This window comes from Vigna unguiculata, chromosome 5 (genome assembly GCF_037176805.1).
Source record: "Vigna unguiculata cultivar grain cowpea cultivar isolate G323 ecotype 2 chromosome 5, ASM3717680v1, whole genome shotgun sequence".
NCBI lineage: Eukaryota > Viridiplantae > Streptophyta > Magnoliopsida > Fabales > Fabaceae > Vigna > Vigna unguiculata.
Window position 1 is genome coordinate 29064097 of NC_140796.1, and position 15946 is coordinate 29080042.

General features: G+C 35.3%; 1 protein-coding gene across 23 annotated transcripts in view; it reads left to right on the forward strand.

Annotated features, from left to right (window-relative positions):
* LOC114184829 (A-kinase anchor-like protein) overlaps positions 1-15946 on the forward strand; it is a 45746-nt gene that overhangs the window by 20433 nt on the left and 9367 nt on the right. For 7 of the 23 annotated variants that reach the window (XR_014995305.1, XM_085673735.1, XM_085673742.1 and 4 more), the window contains 19 exons: positions 2349-2773; positions 2882-3023; positions 3771-4018; positions 4138-4650; positions 4777-4891; positions 5409-5875; positions 6011-6155; positions 6397-6839; positions 6956-7100; positions 7403-7875; positions 9753-9897; positions 10273-10700; positions 10822-10957; positions 11312-11781; positions 11910-12054; positions 12416-12666; positions 12770-12914; positions 13208-13680; positions 13807-13951. Coding sequence is in view for 22 of the 23 variants with exons in the window: in XM_085673735.1 (XP_085529861.1) it covers positions 2349-2773; positions 2882-3023; positions 3771-4018; positions 4138-4650; positions 4777-4891; positions 5409-5875; positions 6011-6155; positions 6397-6839; positions 6956-7100; positions 7403-7875; positions 9753-9897; positions 10273-10700; positions 10822-10957; positions 11312-11781; positions 11910-12054; positions 12416-12666; positions 12770-12914; positions 13208-13680; positions 13807-13951 (5454 nt within the window). In the remaining variant the exon portion in view is untranslated. Of the gene's footprint in view, positions 1-2348; positions 2774-2881; positions 3024-3770; positions 4019-4137; positions 4651-4776; positions 4892-5408; positions 5876-6010; positions 6156-6396; positions 6840-6955; positions 7101-7402; positions 7876-9747; positions 9898-10272; positions 10701-10821; positions 10958-11311; positions 11782-11909; positions 12055-12415; positions 12667-12769; positions 12915-13207; positions 13681-13806; positions 13952-15946 lie in introns of all 23 variants that reach the window. The other 16 variants (XM_085673743.1, XM_085673744.1, XM_085673737.1 and 13 more) reach the window with 16 other exon arrangements.

A 15946-nucleotide genomic window follows, 5' to 3' on the forward strand; every position in this document is an offset into this window, starting at 1 on the left:
TGACTCACACACCAAATGAGATAACTTGGACAAGGCACGGACAAGCTGCTGTAACTTAGCAAGGTTTGGATGACCTAACTAAGCATGAAGAAGAGAGGGAGACTCCATAACTGCACCAACTTGTGTAGAAGGACGGAGATGATAAAGACCATGAGACTCACATCCTGTGCCAATCACCTGTTTCGAACTCCGGTCCTGTAAACACCCGGAATTGTGGGTAAAAGAAACAACACAATCAAGAGAACGAGTTAGACGACTAATGGACAACAGGTTAAAAGGAGACCCAGGGACATAAAGAACATTATCAATGGTTAAAGAAGGAAAAAGTTTAACAGTGCCAATACCATGAGATGAGACTCTAGAACCATCAGCCAGTGTAACAGAAGGTAAATGATTAGGAGAGGATAAAGAAGAGAACAAAGATTTGTTACCAGTAATATGATCAGTGGCTCTTGAATCAAACACCCAAGGACCAAGAGAAGAAGATCGAGTCAGACCAACAAAAGATGTACCTGTGTGAGCGATAGATGCAATGGAACTAGAAGACTCATGATCCTTATACCATTTGAGAAATTTGTTGAACATAGCAGGTGTATCAGGTGAAACAGAAGGAAGATCCTCAGTAGAGGAAGGTGGGGAAAGGTTGGTCTGAACAACTGCAGCAGAGCGAGGAGGATGTCCATGAAATGCATAACACTTGTCAATCTTGTGACCTGGCTTGCCACAATGTTCACACTCATGTAATGCATAACACTTGTCAATCTTGTGACCGAGCTTGCCACAATGGTCACACTTAGGACGCCCTTTTCCCTGTTTGCGAGGGCGAGTCCGGTCATCGTGGTGAGATACCAATGCAGAAGAATCATCAACAGAAGCAGGTGTATCAGTGTTAGGTTGTTCTGGTACACGCAAAAGAGTAGAGCATGTTGAAGTTAAGGTGGGGACAACCGGGGAACCCAAAATTTGATCACGAATATGTGAATATTTATCAGCAAGCCCGTGTAATGCTCCGAGCATGAAGAACTTTGAGCGTTGTTCGATCTCCGTGGCAGGGTCGGGGAAGGAGGCAATAATTCATTGAATTCATGAAATAGAGCATGAATTTTGCCCATATAATCAGTCATAGAGTCTTGATGTTTAGAGGAAATAAGCGTTGCAAATTTAGAACAGACACCATAGAGACATTGAGTATCATTGGTGTATAATAACTTGGCATGCTCCCAGATTTGAGCACATGTTTCGTAGGAACGAAAAAGTTGCTTTAACGAAGGATTAAGAGTACCCTTAAGAACCACACATAATTGAGCATCAATGGTTTCCCAACGGTCGTTCTCAGCAGGAGTGAGAGTAGATGTTTTCGGGGCAAGATGATCAAGATACCTCTAACTCTTAAAACATAAGCGGACGTCATATGACCATGTGGCATAATTATGGCCAGTTAACTTGTCAATGGATAAGTGTACATTAATATAGTTAGTGTAGATGGACGGGTCAGACACATTAGAAGAGTTTTCAGAATGGGAAGAGGCAGCGGAAGACGCCATGTAGGAGGCACGGCTTCAAGGTTGCCGGTCAGAATTGGCACTCCAGCAACAGAGGGCTGGCGAAAGTCCGGCAAGGTCCGGCGAAGGTCTGGCGGTGGTCCGGCGGCGGTTCGGCGGTGCTCCGGCGGCGATCTGGTAGAGGCGGCGGCTCCAGTGGCGACGGCAGAGGCAACGGCAACGAAAAGAAAAGAGACCTTAAGCTCTGGATACCATGTTGAGAATAAAGAAAATAGAGATTGAGATTAATCTCCCTTGTGTATAAACCACACATAGGGGTAATCTATTTATAATAAAGAGAGGTACAAGTAAAAAGAGTAACTGAAAATAAAAAGATTAAATAGAAGATATTGTTTGATATTGTGGTTATCAATATCTAACAATATCTTAATAATATCAAACAATATCTAACACCAGGAAAAGAAAATGTGGCTCAAGGTGAGAGAAAAATTATTTAATCCACATAAAAATTAAGAAATTATGTTATTTAGATTTCTTTTATGATATTTTGAGGTGCTGCATATGATTGATGTTATTTGTGGTGCCAAAATAGTTAGGATGGCAAACAACATAGTTGATGCCTAAGTACTCTCATTTCTATTAAAAAAATGTTATTTAGATGACACAAACGATACTCACTACTATGTGTATGATGACATACATAGAGATTCTTTTGGGTAGTTGGGGAGCATTTGTGTCACTGCGACTACTTTAATTTTCAAGAGAGCACATAAATCTATTAAAATAGTATGATATGCAGCCTTTTTTATAAATGGCTACTTTAATTAATTCAATTTAATAAATCAGGTATGCCAGTAGATGAAGCTCAACAAACAATGGCGAATGCAGTATCAGTCAGGTCCGAAGCACTTGATGAAAGTAGCCAAGAAGAGATACTGCCAGAAGCATATGTTACAGAGAAATCTAACAAAGAGGTGAAAACACCAGAATCTGTTACTAATGAAGTTGTAGAAACAAACACCACTAACTATACTGAGAAACAAGAGGTCCCAAAGGGTTATGTCAGAGAGAGAGGAAGGATTGGGGATAAATTCAATCAAGAGAAAGAAGTAGAAGGAATTGAAGCAACAAACACTCAGTTACTGGAGGAAGAAGTCCAGATACGATCATCCACTTATGTATCAGTTCAAAGTGATATTAATCAAATACCGCAGCAACAAACAGTAAACGTTAATGAATCAGAAGTGATTGAAATTGCCATTGTTGTTCAGGTCAGGAATTAGTGAAGTAAATAAGTATATATTTCTGTATATATAAATAAAAATCATTTATTTTCCCTGCCTGTTATATAAAATTTATACTTGTACATATTCAAATAGGAATCGGAAGTATCTGAAGCAAAGGACAATGCCAGCAGAGTAATAGAGAATTTAGACAAGGATGAAAGTGAAATCAGAGCAGAGGATGGAACAGATGCCAAAGAGTTGACTGATTTGGACATGTCAAAGTCAGAAACCGAAGGTAACTAAGATTTGAAATTTTATAATCGAAATTGACTCAAAAACCAAAACCAAGAAAAAACACAGCATATATTCATGGGAGGAAGAAATTAGCATCGTTAGATTAGATGACATCAACAGTTTTATAAACTACTATATGTGGATGACAACATAAACATTGTATTCTTTTGTGCCGATATGGGAGTGTTTGTGGCCCTGGGACTACTTATATTTTTACAAAGCTTTATAATGCTAAGATAAAATAGAAAGATATGCAGCTTTTTTGTGTGAATGATAGCAACCAATAGCCAACGCTGTATCAGTCAAAACTAAAGACTAGTCAACAAGTGATACAGCCAAAAGCAGATGATACAGAGAAATTTAACAAAAAGGTGCAAACATCACAATATTTTACGAAGGAAACTGCAGAAATAAAACCACTAATCAGACTGGGAGACAAGAAGAGGTTCCAACATCTCATTCCAGGGACAAAGGTGTTGAAAGAGAGAAAAGTAGATCGAAGAGATGAGAAAACTGTGTGGAATTCTTAAGAGTCCATTTAATATATGTTAATGGTATTACATGATATGATATGCCTGTAAATATAATAAATCTGATTCTAAAAAGATATTCCTATAATTATAAAGATTCTTAGTAAATGACGAAATAAATCAAACTATAAAAGAAGAATAAATCCAAAGAGATTATATAAGATACTCGTAATATTCTAAGAGATAATATCTTCAGATATTTCTTAAATTTCTAACAGAAAAAATTCAAGACGACGGAAAATTCAATCAAAGGGAAAAAGAAAAAAGGATTGACGAAGTAACAGAAATCCTTACACCAGAGGAAGAAGTCCACACGACATCACCCACTCCTGCCTTTGTCAAAAGTCATACCGATATAACTGAGCAGCAAATAGCATTCCATCTCAATGAATCAAATGTGATTGCTACTGCCAAACAAAGCTGCATACCAGAATTTGAACATGACAGAAATCCTACTGTTGTTCAGGTTAGGCATTGGTGAAGTAAAGAGAAAAAATTTACAAATGTATTGCTGTGAACAAAAGCAAATTTACTTTTGTAATCTATTACACAAATCTTTTACTTGCATTGTATGAATTCAATTAGGAAATCGAAGTATTTGAAACAAAGCACAACATCGACAGAGTAATGGAGAATTCAGACAAGGAAAAAACTAAAATCAGAGAAAATGAGAAAACAGATGCCACACAACTGAATGAGGAGAGTGGTCAACAAGACAAACAGCTAGAAGCAGATATTACAGACAAATCTAACAAAAAGGTGAAAACACCAGAATATGTTACAGAGGAAAATCTAGAAACAAACATCACTGATTATGCTGAGGAAAAGAACAAAAGTCCAACAGATCATGCCAAAGAGAAAGAAGGGATTGAGGCTATATTCAATCAAGAGGAAAAAGAAAAATTAATTGAAGAAACAACAAAAACACACTCAGAGGAGGAAGAAGTCCAGACACATGCTCCTGCCTTTGTCCTAGGTGATACTAATCAAATTCCGCATCAAGAAACAATGCATGCTAATGAATCAAAAGTGATGGATAATGCCAAGCAGAGCTACATACCAGAGATTGAACTGGATGAAAAGGCCATTGTTTTACAGGTTAGGTATTATTGAAGTAGACAAGTAAAAATTTACTATATATTTCCTTTCTGTGAACAAATAAAAATTGTTTATTTTTATAACCTGTTAGCAATATTTTAAATTATATTATATAAATTCAACCAGGAAACTGAAGTATCAGAGAGCTTGTACAAAAAGGATCCAACTGAAATCAGAGTAAAGAAAGAAATAGATGCCAAAAAATTGACTGATTCGGAGATGCCAAAGCCAGAAACCGAAGGTAATAACTTTTTGAATTTTAGGAATGACTTTGATCGAAAATTCTAACCCAAACAACAAATAGAAAGTGTATATTCATCCCAGGAAAATAAAAATAGACACGGGATATTTGACTAAAGAAATTATTCAAACCACATAAAATGATGAAAGAAAAAAAAAAAAAAAAAAACTAGTGTCATTCGATGACACATAATTTTACTCACTACTATTGTCGATGATAACAGACATAGTAATTATTTCGACAAATAAGGGAGCTTTTTGTGGAACTCTGACTATAATGATGAAAGGAAAAAATAAAATAAAACACTAGTGTCATTCGATGACAGATAATTTTACTCACTACTATATGTCGATAACAGACATAAGTAATTATTTCGACAAATAAAGGAGCTTTTTGTGGAACTCTAACTACATTAGTTTTCAAGAGAACTTTTATACGTACTTCAATCGTAAGATATACAGTATTTGTGTAAATGATTGCTTGAAATATCTCAATTTTATAAAATCATGTGTGCCAGAAGATGAAGAAGCTCTGCAACCAATAGCAGATGTAGTACTGGTCAGAACTGAAGTAGTTGAGGAGAGTGGTAAACAAGAGACACAGCCAAAAGAAGATGTCACAGATAAATCTAACAGGGAGGTGCTAATAAAAAAATTTGTCACTGAGGAGGGTGCAGAAATAAACACCAATAACTGTACCAAGGAACATGACACGGTTCAAGCATCTCCTGCCAACGAACTAGAAGGAACTGATGATGTAAAATTACATGAAGAAGAGGCAGACGAGATCGAAGAAAAAACCAAAACTCAGATCCCAGAGGAAGAATTCCAGACAAGTTCACCCACTCCTGCCTTTGTCCAAGATGATAGTGGTCAAACTTTGCAGCAAGAAACAGTGAACATTGATGAATCAGAAGTTCTTGATAATGACAAGCACAGCTGCATACCTGAAATTGAACTTGATGGAAAGTCCACGGTTGTTGAGGTAAGCCATGACTGAAGTAAAAGAGTAGAAATTTACATGTATATCAAGCTTCATCTGAACAAACAAAATATCAGTTATTTTCCTAACTTGTCTAACAAATATTTTGCTATTATTACGCTGCATATATTCATCCAGGAAACTAACAATCCAGCAATCGAGGACAATATCAGCACAGGAGCAAAGGATTTAGACAACAAAGATGCAATTGAAGTTAGGGCAGAGGAAGGAACATATGTCAAACAATTGACTAATGTGGAGATACCAAATTCAGAGATCAAAGGTACTTAAGTGTTCAGGTTTTAGAAGCAAACATGACTCAAAACCATAAATGAAAAAAAAAATAACAAAGGTTATATTCGTGCTAGGAAAATAAAAATAAAATCAAGGCTTTAAACAAAAGAAAAAATTATTGAATTCACATACACAAACAATTTTAGTCGCTACACTACTATATAAGAATCATAACAGAAATAGCAGGCTTTATTAAATGATTGCTTTCCATAACACGTGTATAATAACAGCTGTGCCAAAAGATGAAGCTCTGGAACTAATAGAAAACATAGTATTAATCGGAACCGAACCAATTGATGAGGGTAGTCAACAAGTGATTCAACCACAAGCAGATGTGAAAACACCAGAATATGTTACTGCAGAAACTAGAGAAATAAACACCACAAATTATAGCAAGGAGCAAGAAAAGGTTCCATCAATTCATGCTGAAGATGAAGGGATTAAGAATAAATTCAATCACAAGGAAGAAGCAAAAGGAATTGAAGAAGCCACAAAAATACAATCACTGGAGGAAGTGCAAACAAAATCACCCACTCCTATCTTTGTCCAAGGAGATAAAAATCAAGTTCCGTATCAAGAAACATTGCCCGTTGATGGATCAAAAGTAATTGATAATGCCAAACAAAGCTGCATACCTGAAATCGAACTTCACAAAAATTCCTTGGTTGCCCAGGTTAGACATTCGAGAAGGAAACAAGTAAAATTTTACATATATATTAGCTTGCTGTAATCACACAAAAATAATTTATTTTCCGAAATTTTATAATAATATTCTACACAATCATCCAGGAAAGTGAAAAACCTGAAACCAAGAACAATGTCAACATAATAACAAAGAATTTCGATGACAAGGACGCAAGTGAAATCAGAGCAGAGGAAGTATCGTATGACAAACAAGTAACAGAAGTGGAAAGATCAAAGTCATTGACAGAAGGTAAATAAGTTTTCGAAATTTTGAAAAAAAATTGGCATGAAATCCTAAACCGAGAAACAAATGTAATTCATACATTCAAGAAAAGAATACAAAAATAAATCATGAGTTTAGAAGAAAGATGCCAAATATTCATAAAATAACATACCCTAGATAACAGGAATTTTGTGGGCCAATATGAATTCTTTTCTCTCACTGGAACTACTTTAATTTTCAAGAACTTTTACATGCAATTAAATAGTAAGATAGCCGCATTCAAGTTAATGATTTCATTATCTCTATTTAAAATAAAAAAAATGTGCCAGAATACGAAGTTCCACAACCAATAGCAATTACAGTAGCAGTTGGAACTGAAATAGTTGATGACAGTAATCAAGAAAAGATACAGCACGAAGAGGACGTTTCAGAGAAAAAATCTAGCAACGAGGAACAATCACCACACTATATTGATGAGGACACTGCCCAAATAAACACTAATAGTTATCCTGATGAACATGACAAGGATCTAACACCTCATGCCAAGGGAAAAGAAGGGATTGAGAATGAGGAAAATTTGGATCAAACGGAAAAAGCCAAAGGTATTGACAAAACAAGCAAAATGAAGATACCAGAGGAAGAAATCCAGATAAGATCAACACCACCTGCCATTGTTCAAGATGACATTGATCAAATCTCGCAGCAAGAAATACTGCATGTTGATGAATCAAAAGTTATCGAGCATATCAAGCAAAACTGGACACCAGAAATGGAATTTGACAGAAAGTCCACAATTATTCAGGTTAGGAATTACTGATCTAAAACGATTAAAAATTTAAAGATATAAAACATCTCTTTTGAACAAACTAATAACATTCATTTTCCAAAATCATACAAATTTTACCTTATATTTTGTGAAAATTGATTTATGCTTCCGTTTATATTTTCTTGTACAGAGGACTCATAGCTGGCAATATATTTTACTTTTATTGCGTAGGATCATTGATCCTGAATTGTATGGATAGATTATATCTATCATAAATTAGGATTTTCAGTTATTAAGTCTTCATATTATATTTAAGACCAATTGCTCCCCTATGAATAATATTAGAAACAGTTTTTTGGACATGGTACCAATGCTATTAAATCCCTGAGAGCATGTATAATCTCATGTGCAGCCAGCATTGGTGCAAAACCAAACCCCTTTCGTTCTTCTACTGTATTCATCCACACAGCTTGCATTGCAGCAACACCGCAACCCTTCCTTTCTTCCACTGTATTCCTTCTAGGCTTGCAATGCCATACTTCAAACCTAAAAAATGTCCGATACTCAAAATTTGACCCACCACAGACTTCAACACAGGAGATTCTAAGATTAAGGGGTTTACTGGACACATTAACAAAATTTTGCATACTCAGGTAATTGCTCCTTACCATTCGTAGGTAAGATTCCTTACTTTTGTGCACTCAACGCCTTAAATTCATTTCAAGAAGGTGTCTTGGTAGTTTATTCTGGAGCCACAAACCACAAGACTCAACCATTTACTGGGTTTATATCTTTTGGACCTTGTCCAAGCAACAAAAAAATTACACTTGCAAATGGAACTTTCATTAGTTATTGGAGAAGGAGATATTGTGAAAAATGAGAACAATCAGTATCTTTTGCATCAGAGTATCTTTTCCTACGACCTCGTAAGTACAATCTCCTTCAACAACTCTCCACATTTTTCCCGGACTTTAAGAGATTAAATCACCTTGTACATCGAGTCCTTCAATGTGTATCCTTCAAGTTCATTTTAATCATAGGGGGAAACCCGATCCTCTACCTATTAAGTGCATATTTATAACTTGCTCGCTTAGCCAAAAGGGATAGATATGTTACCAGAGTCCTATAAAATGATTCCTTCTGTCCTATGATGTCACCTTGGATGAAAATACACAACATTTTCAACCTTATCTTCAAAGGGAAAGCTCATGCATTGAAGATAAGGATAATTCATTCTCAACAAAAAACTTCATTCTCATAAAGTTAAGTCCCATTAACATTCCACCATCTATTGAGTCTAAAACTTCACTGGTCTTGTTGCTTCTCGTATTCATTTTCCTTCTTTGTCAAGTCCAAAGATAACTTGGAAACAAAAATAAGTGTTATCCATCCAATGCAAGAATACTCATGAAGGAGGAGGTCTATTATTCAGTCACTACAAGTCCATGAATATGAACCTATACCTGAAATATCTAACATTAAAGAGGAATGGAATATGCCAACCATTGAAGTTTAGGATCTTCCATCATGGTATTTTCATCTCCCAACAAAAGTGTGTTGGACTTATTGGCTGCCTTGTTATCATTTGTATCCTGTAGAAACTAATGTATTATTGACCAAAGGGCTCAATGGTGCTCTTCAGTCAATTGTTGGCAATTTGGGAATGGATGACATCCACTCACCAGCTTGATTTATGATCCATTTAATTACATAATTAGGAAATTTAATTACATTCCATTATTAGGAGGACTAATAAGCTAGCAATATATTTTATGTTTAATGTAGGGATAGATTATATCATCATAAATTAGGATTTACAGTCATTAAGTCTTTGTATTCTATTAAAGAGCAATTGCTCCTCTATGAATAATATCCGAAAAAATGTTCGTCACATATTTCATAAATTAGAACAGGAAACTGAAAAACCTGAGACCAAGGACAACGTCGGCATTATAACAGAAAACAAAGGCACCAACAATGCAAGGAATATCAGAGCTGAGGAAGCAACGGATTCAAAAAAATTGGCTGATTTCAAGATGCATAACCCAGAAATCGAAGGTAAACAAGTTTTGGAATTTTAGAATTGCTTTTAACTCAAATACCATAGCAAACATGAATCGTATATTCCTGCAAGGAAAACATAAATAAACACTTGACTTTATGTGCCAGAAATGTTATTAATGTACATAAAAAATTTAAAAACAAGAGTCTGTAGATGATATTAGTTGTTGTATTGCAGTCACTACTATATGTGGATGTGTATATAGTAACTTTTTGGGAAAATACAGGAGCTTTGTGTGGCACGGCACTGTGACTATAAAACTTTTTGTGGCACTGGAACTATTTTAATTTTCAAGACAGATTAAACATGTCTTTAAAATAGTAAGATAGGCCTTCATGTTAAAGATTGCTTACAATATCTCATTTTTATAGAAACAGATATGTCAGATAATGAAGTTCCACAACCAGTAGCAATTACAGCAACCACCAAAACCAAGACAGTTGATGACAGTAATTACGGACAGATACAGCTAGAAGACTTAATCGAGAAAGAATCTAACAAAGAGGAACAAACACTACAATATGTTGCTGAGGACACTGTTAAAATAAACACAAATAATTATACCAATGAACATGACAAGGTTCAAGATGAAGAAGCCAAAGATATTGAAGAAACAACAAAAATGCAGTTAGATGAGCAAAAAGTTCAGAAAACATCACCCACTCCTACCTTTGTTCAAGGAGACACTGATCAAATCTCGCAGCAAGAATTACTGCATATTGTTGAATCAGAAGTTCATTATGACAAGCACAGTAGCATACCAGAAATTGAACCTGACAGAAAGTCCACTATTGTTCAGGTTAGGCCTAACTTATATTGTTCATTATAACATTTCATTTGGAAGAACCAAAAATCAATCATTTTCCTAACTCATTATAAAAATTGTATTTATACTACTTATATTTCATATATTCAACCAGGAAACTGAAAAAACTGAGACCATCAGCAAAGAAACAGAGAATTTAGGTACAAATGATGCAAGTGAAATCAGTGCAAAGGAAGAAACAGATGTCAAAATATTGGCTGATTTGAAGATGCCAAAGTCAGAAATCCAAGGTAACTAGCTTTTGAAGCTTTAAAATCGATTTTGACTCAAAAACACTAACCAAAGAAAATCTCCAGTGGTAAAAAAATAAATAAAGCTTATCACAACTTCACATCAAAAGAAATATTATTTAATGTACTTAGAAATTTTAAAACAATTGTGTTTAGATTAAACTAGCAGTTTTACTTACTACTATAAGTGAAAGATAACATGTATACAGTAGTTCTTTGGAAAATACGTGCGAATTATGTCTGGAACTATTTTTATTTTACAGAGAACTTATGCATGCATTTAAATAGTAACATTACAGTAGTCATGCTAGTAATTGGATCCAATATCTAACTTTTAAGAGAAAAATGTCCCAGAAGATGAAGTTCCGCAACCAACAACAATTGCAGTAGTGGACATAACCAAAACAGTTGATGGCATTAAACAAGAACAGAGGAAACTAGAAGAAGACATTGCAAATAAAAAATCTAAAGAGGAACAAACACCACTATATGTTGCTGAGGACATCGCAGAAATAAACACGAATAGCTATACTGAAGAACATGACAAGGTTCAAACATCTGCTACCAAAGTAAAAGAATGGATTGAGGATGATAAAAGTTTTGGTCAACAGGAAGAAGTAAAAGCTATTGCAGAAACAAACAAAATACAGTTACCAAGGGAAGATGTCCAGAGAAGATCACATACTCTTGACTTTGTTCAACGTGACACTGACCATATCTCTCATCAAGAATTACCGCATGTTGAAGATTCAGAAGTTATCGATTATGTCAAGCACAGTTGCATACAAGAAATTGAACTTGACAGAAAGTCCACTATTGCTCAGGTTAGGCTTAAGTAGTATAACTGAGTAAAAATTTACATATATAACATCTCCTTTGAAAAAAGAAAAAATGAATCTTTTTCCAAACTTGTTATAGAAATTTTATACTCATATTACATAAATTCAACCAGGAAACTGAAGAACCTAAGCACAAGGACAATATCAGCACAGTAACAGAGAATTTAAGCACAAATGATGGAAGCGAAGTCAAAGGACAAGAACAAACAGGTGTCAAAACATTAGCTGATATAAAGATGCCAAAGTCAAAAATCGAAGGTAATTAAGTATTGAATTTTAGAATCAATTTAGACTTGAAGAAAACACTAATCAAAAGACACACTCCAATAATATAATGAAAATAAAACTAAGCTCAACTTTACATGAATGAAATATTATTTAATGTACAAAGAAATTTAAAATCAAGTGTGTTTAGAAGAAAATGGCAGTTTTACTCACCAGTACTATATGCGGATGATAACATGGACACAGTAATTCCATGACAAATATGGGAACTTTATGAGCCACTGGGACTATTTTTATTTGCAATAGATCTTATTCATGTATTTAAATAATAAGATAGCAGCCTTCATGTTAATGATTACTTTCAATATATAACATTCTTAAAAAAATGTGCCAGAAGAAGTTCACCAACCAATTGCAATTGCAGAGGTAGTCATAACTGAAACAGTTGATGACATTACAGTGAAAAAATCTAACGAAGAGGAAAAAGTCCAGACACTAGCACCCACTCCTGCTTTTGTTCACAGTGACATGGAACAAATCTCACAGGAAGAATTACTGCATGTTGATGAATCAAAAGTTATTGAATATGTCAAGCAAAGTTGCATACGAGAAACCGAACTTCAAAGAAAGTCCACTATTCCTCAGGTTAGGCCAAAGTGGTGTAAATGAGTAAAAGTTTACAAATATAACATCTCCTTTGCAAAAACCAAACATCAATCTTTTCCTAACTTATAGAAATTTCCACTAGGAAACTGAAAAACCAGAGACCAAGGACAATATCAGCAAAGTAACAGAAAATTTAGGCACCAACGATGCAAGGGAAATCAAAGAAGAGGAAGAAACAAATTCCAAAAAAATGGCTGATTTCAAGATGCAGGACTCAGAAATCGAAGGTAACTGGGTTTTGAAATTTTAGAATCCATTTTGACCCGAAAACTCTTACTAAGACAAACTCCAAGCGTATAAGGAAAATATTACTAAACACAACTTTCCATGAAAGCAATATAATTAAGTGTACATAGAAATTTAAAAACAAGTGTGTTTAGATGAAACTGGTACTCACTGCTACGTGTGGATAATAACAAGTACTCACTGCTACTCAAGAGAACTTATTCATGCATTTAAATACTAAGATAGCAGCCTTCACGTTAATGATTGGTTTCAATATCTAACTTCTGTAAAAAAGTTGTGCCAGGAGGTGAAGTTCGGCAATCAATAGCAACTGCAGTGGCTGTCATAACCCAAACAGTTGATGATAGTAAACTAGAACAGATACAGCTGGACAAAGACATTACAGAGAAAAAATCTAACAAAGAGGAACAAACACCACAATTTGTTGCTGAGGACACAGCAGAAATAAACACCACTAACTATAATGATGAAAATCAGAAGGTTCAAACATCCAATGTAGAAGTAAAAGAAGAGATTGAGGAGGATGAAAATTTTGGCCAACAGCAAGAAGTCAAAGCTATTGGAGACAACAAAATGCAGTTACCAAAGGAAAATGTGCAGACAATATCACCTACTCCTGCCTATGTTCAATGCAACACTGATCAAATCTTGAACAAAGAATTACTGCATGTTGATGAATCAGAAATTATTGATTATGTCAAGCAAAGTCGCATACCAGAAATTGAACTTGACACCACTATTGCTCAGGTTAGGCCTAAGTGGTGTAAATGAGTAAAAAATTTACATATATAACATCTTTGAAAAAAACAAACATCAACCGTTTTCCTAACTTGTTAAAGAAATTTTATACTTATATTGAATACATTCAACCAGGAAACTGAAAAACCAGAGACCAAGGACAATATCAGCAACGTAACAGAGAATTTAGGCACAGACCATGGAAGTGAAATCAGAGCAGAGGAAGACACATATGTCAAAAACTTGGCTGATTTGAAAATACCAGAGTCGGAAATCAAAGGTAATTAGGTTTTGAAATTTTAGATTCTATTTTGACTAGAAAATAAAAACAAAAGCTTATGTGCAAGAAATATTCGTTAAAGTACATAAAATTTTTAAAACAAGTGCGTTTTGATGACACTAGCAGTTGTACTCGCTACTATATGAGGATCAAATACGGGAGCCTTTTGTGGCACTTGAATATGGAATCTTATTGTGGCACTTGAATATGGAATCTTATTGTAGCACTGTCACTACATAACCTTATTGTGGCACTAGGACTATTTTTATTTTAAAGACAACTTTTAGATTCATTTGAATTGTGAGATAGCAGCCTTCATGTTAACCATTGGTTTTAGTATCTAATTTTTATAAAAACAAATGTGCCGAACTTCCACATCCAATAACAATTGCAGTAGTGGCTAGAACCAAATCAGTTGATGACAGTAATAAAGAACAGATACAGCTGGAAGACATTACAGAGAAAAATTCTAACAAAGGGGAACTAACAACAGAATATGTTGCTAGGGACACTACAGAAATAAATATCAATAGTTATACTGATTAACATGACAAGGTTCAAACATCTAATGCAGAAGAGAAAGGACAGAGGATGATGAAAATTTTGGTCAACAGGAAGAAGCCAAAGATATCAAAGAATAGCCACCAGAAATAAGAGAAAGACATAGACTAAATCCTTCATATGTATAGAGCAGATAGGGTTACTAATTTATAAATAGGAAAATACAAAGAGACGGACCTAAACTCGCTAAATGTAACAGCTTTAATAACAGAAATATAGTAAACAAAATGGGGAAATATCTAATACTCCCCCATCAAGCTGGTGACTATAAATCATATACACCTATCTAGTTACAAATATAATGATTAAGTAAAACACATATGCTAGTTGATCACTAGAATTTATGAACTCAATATACAATCTTTTCTTGAATAAAATCACAATCAATCACAATATGTTTGATTCTTTTTTGAAAAACAGGTTTTAAGCTAATATGAACAAAGCATGTGGACCCAATAGGGATACCAAAACGTGTCAGTCCGACCCGTTTATGCCATCCCAATTTCTAGCTCGCCAAAATCCGGTCGGGCTGGGCCAGCCCAACATATGAAAACGGGTTAGGAGCTTGAACCCGCCCCCGCCTACTTGTTTTCCAAAAAGAGAAGCATGTCTCAAAATGTCTAAGACCCCTTGCTCAACAAATTGCCATAAACAGCACACAACTGAAAATCCAATTTCTGCCACTTGGGTTTTTCTTCCTCTGAAATAGTACAGACATCTTTTGCAAGATGATCATGATATCCTTAACCAAGAAACCACAACTCCACAGAAACTAACCAAGATGAGTGTTTTTTCCAATGGTAATAGTAGGAGTAGCAGATAGAGAGGCAGTCAGCCAGCCCGTAGAAGCCATTCCAAAAAAAAACCTTACTTGAGAAGAAACCCTAGGTTAAAGCTATGGCATCGAAACAGAGAAACAATAGCAGAAACACTTCCAGGAGGCTTCGGCGAGACGAACAACAGTGATGGGGCGTGATTCCGGCGCCGGAAAGGCGGCGCATGGAGGACACATACTTGAAGGTCGCTAGAGAGAGGTGGCACGTGCAGAGGTTTCAGAAGCTGCGACTTTTGGGGATGGGTTGCACTCCTCAAGGCGCACCTAACCCTGACTTTGCCGGAGTGGATACGCTGACGATGACAGCAGCAGACGGTGGACAGGCAGCAAAGAACGACGAAGCCTGTGACAAACAGTGAAGATAAACCAGAGAAGATGTTCTGGTTCTGATACCTACTTGAAGAGATTTAGAGAAATAAAACAGTGAACTTTTATGTCACTGTTACACTTTTACCACACTATTTATATAGAGTACAAAGGGGCAGAATACAAAGAGTCAAGGCACAACCCTAATCCTAACCCTAAAGATGGGTTCCCATACATGAATAATAGTAAAACAAATATCATTACATTTCAATAGAGACAAGAACCTTAGGACC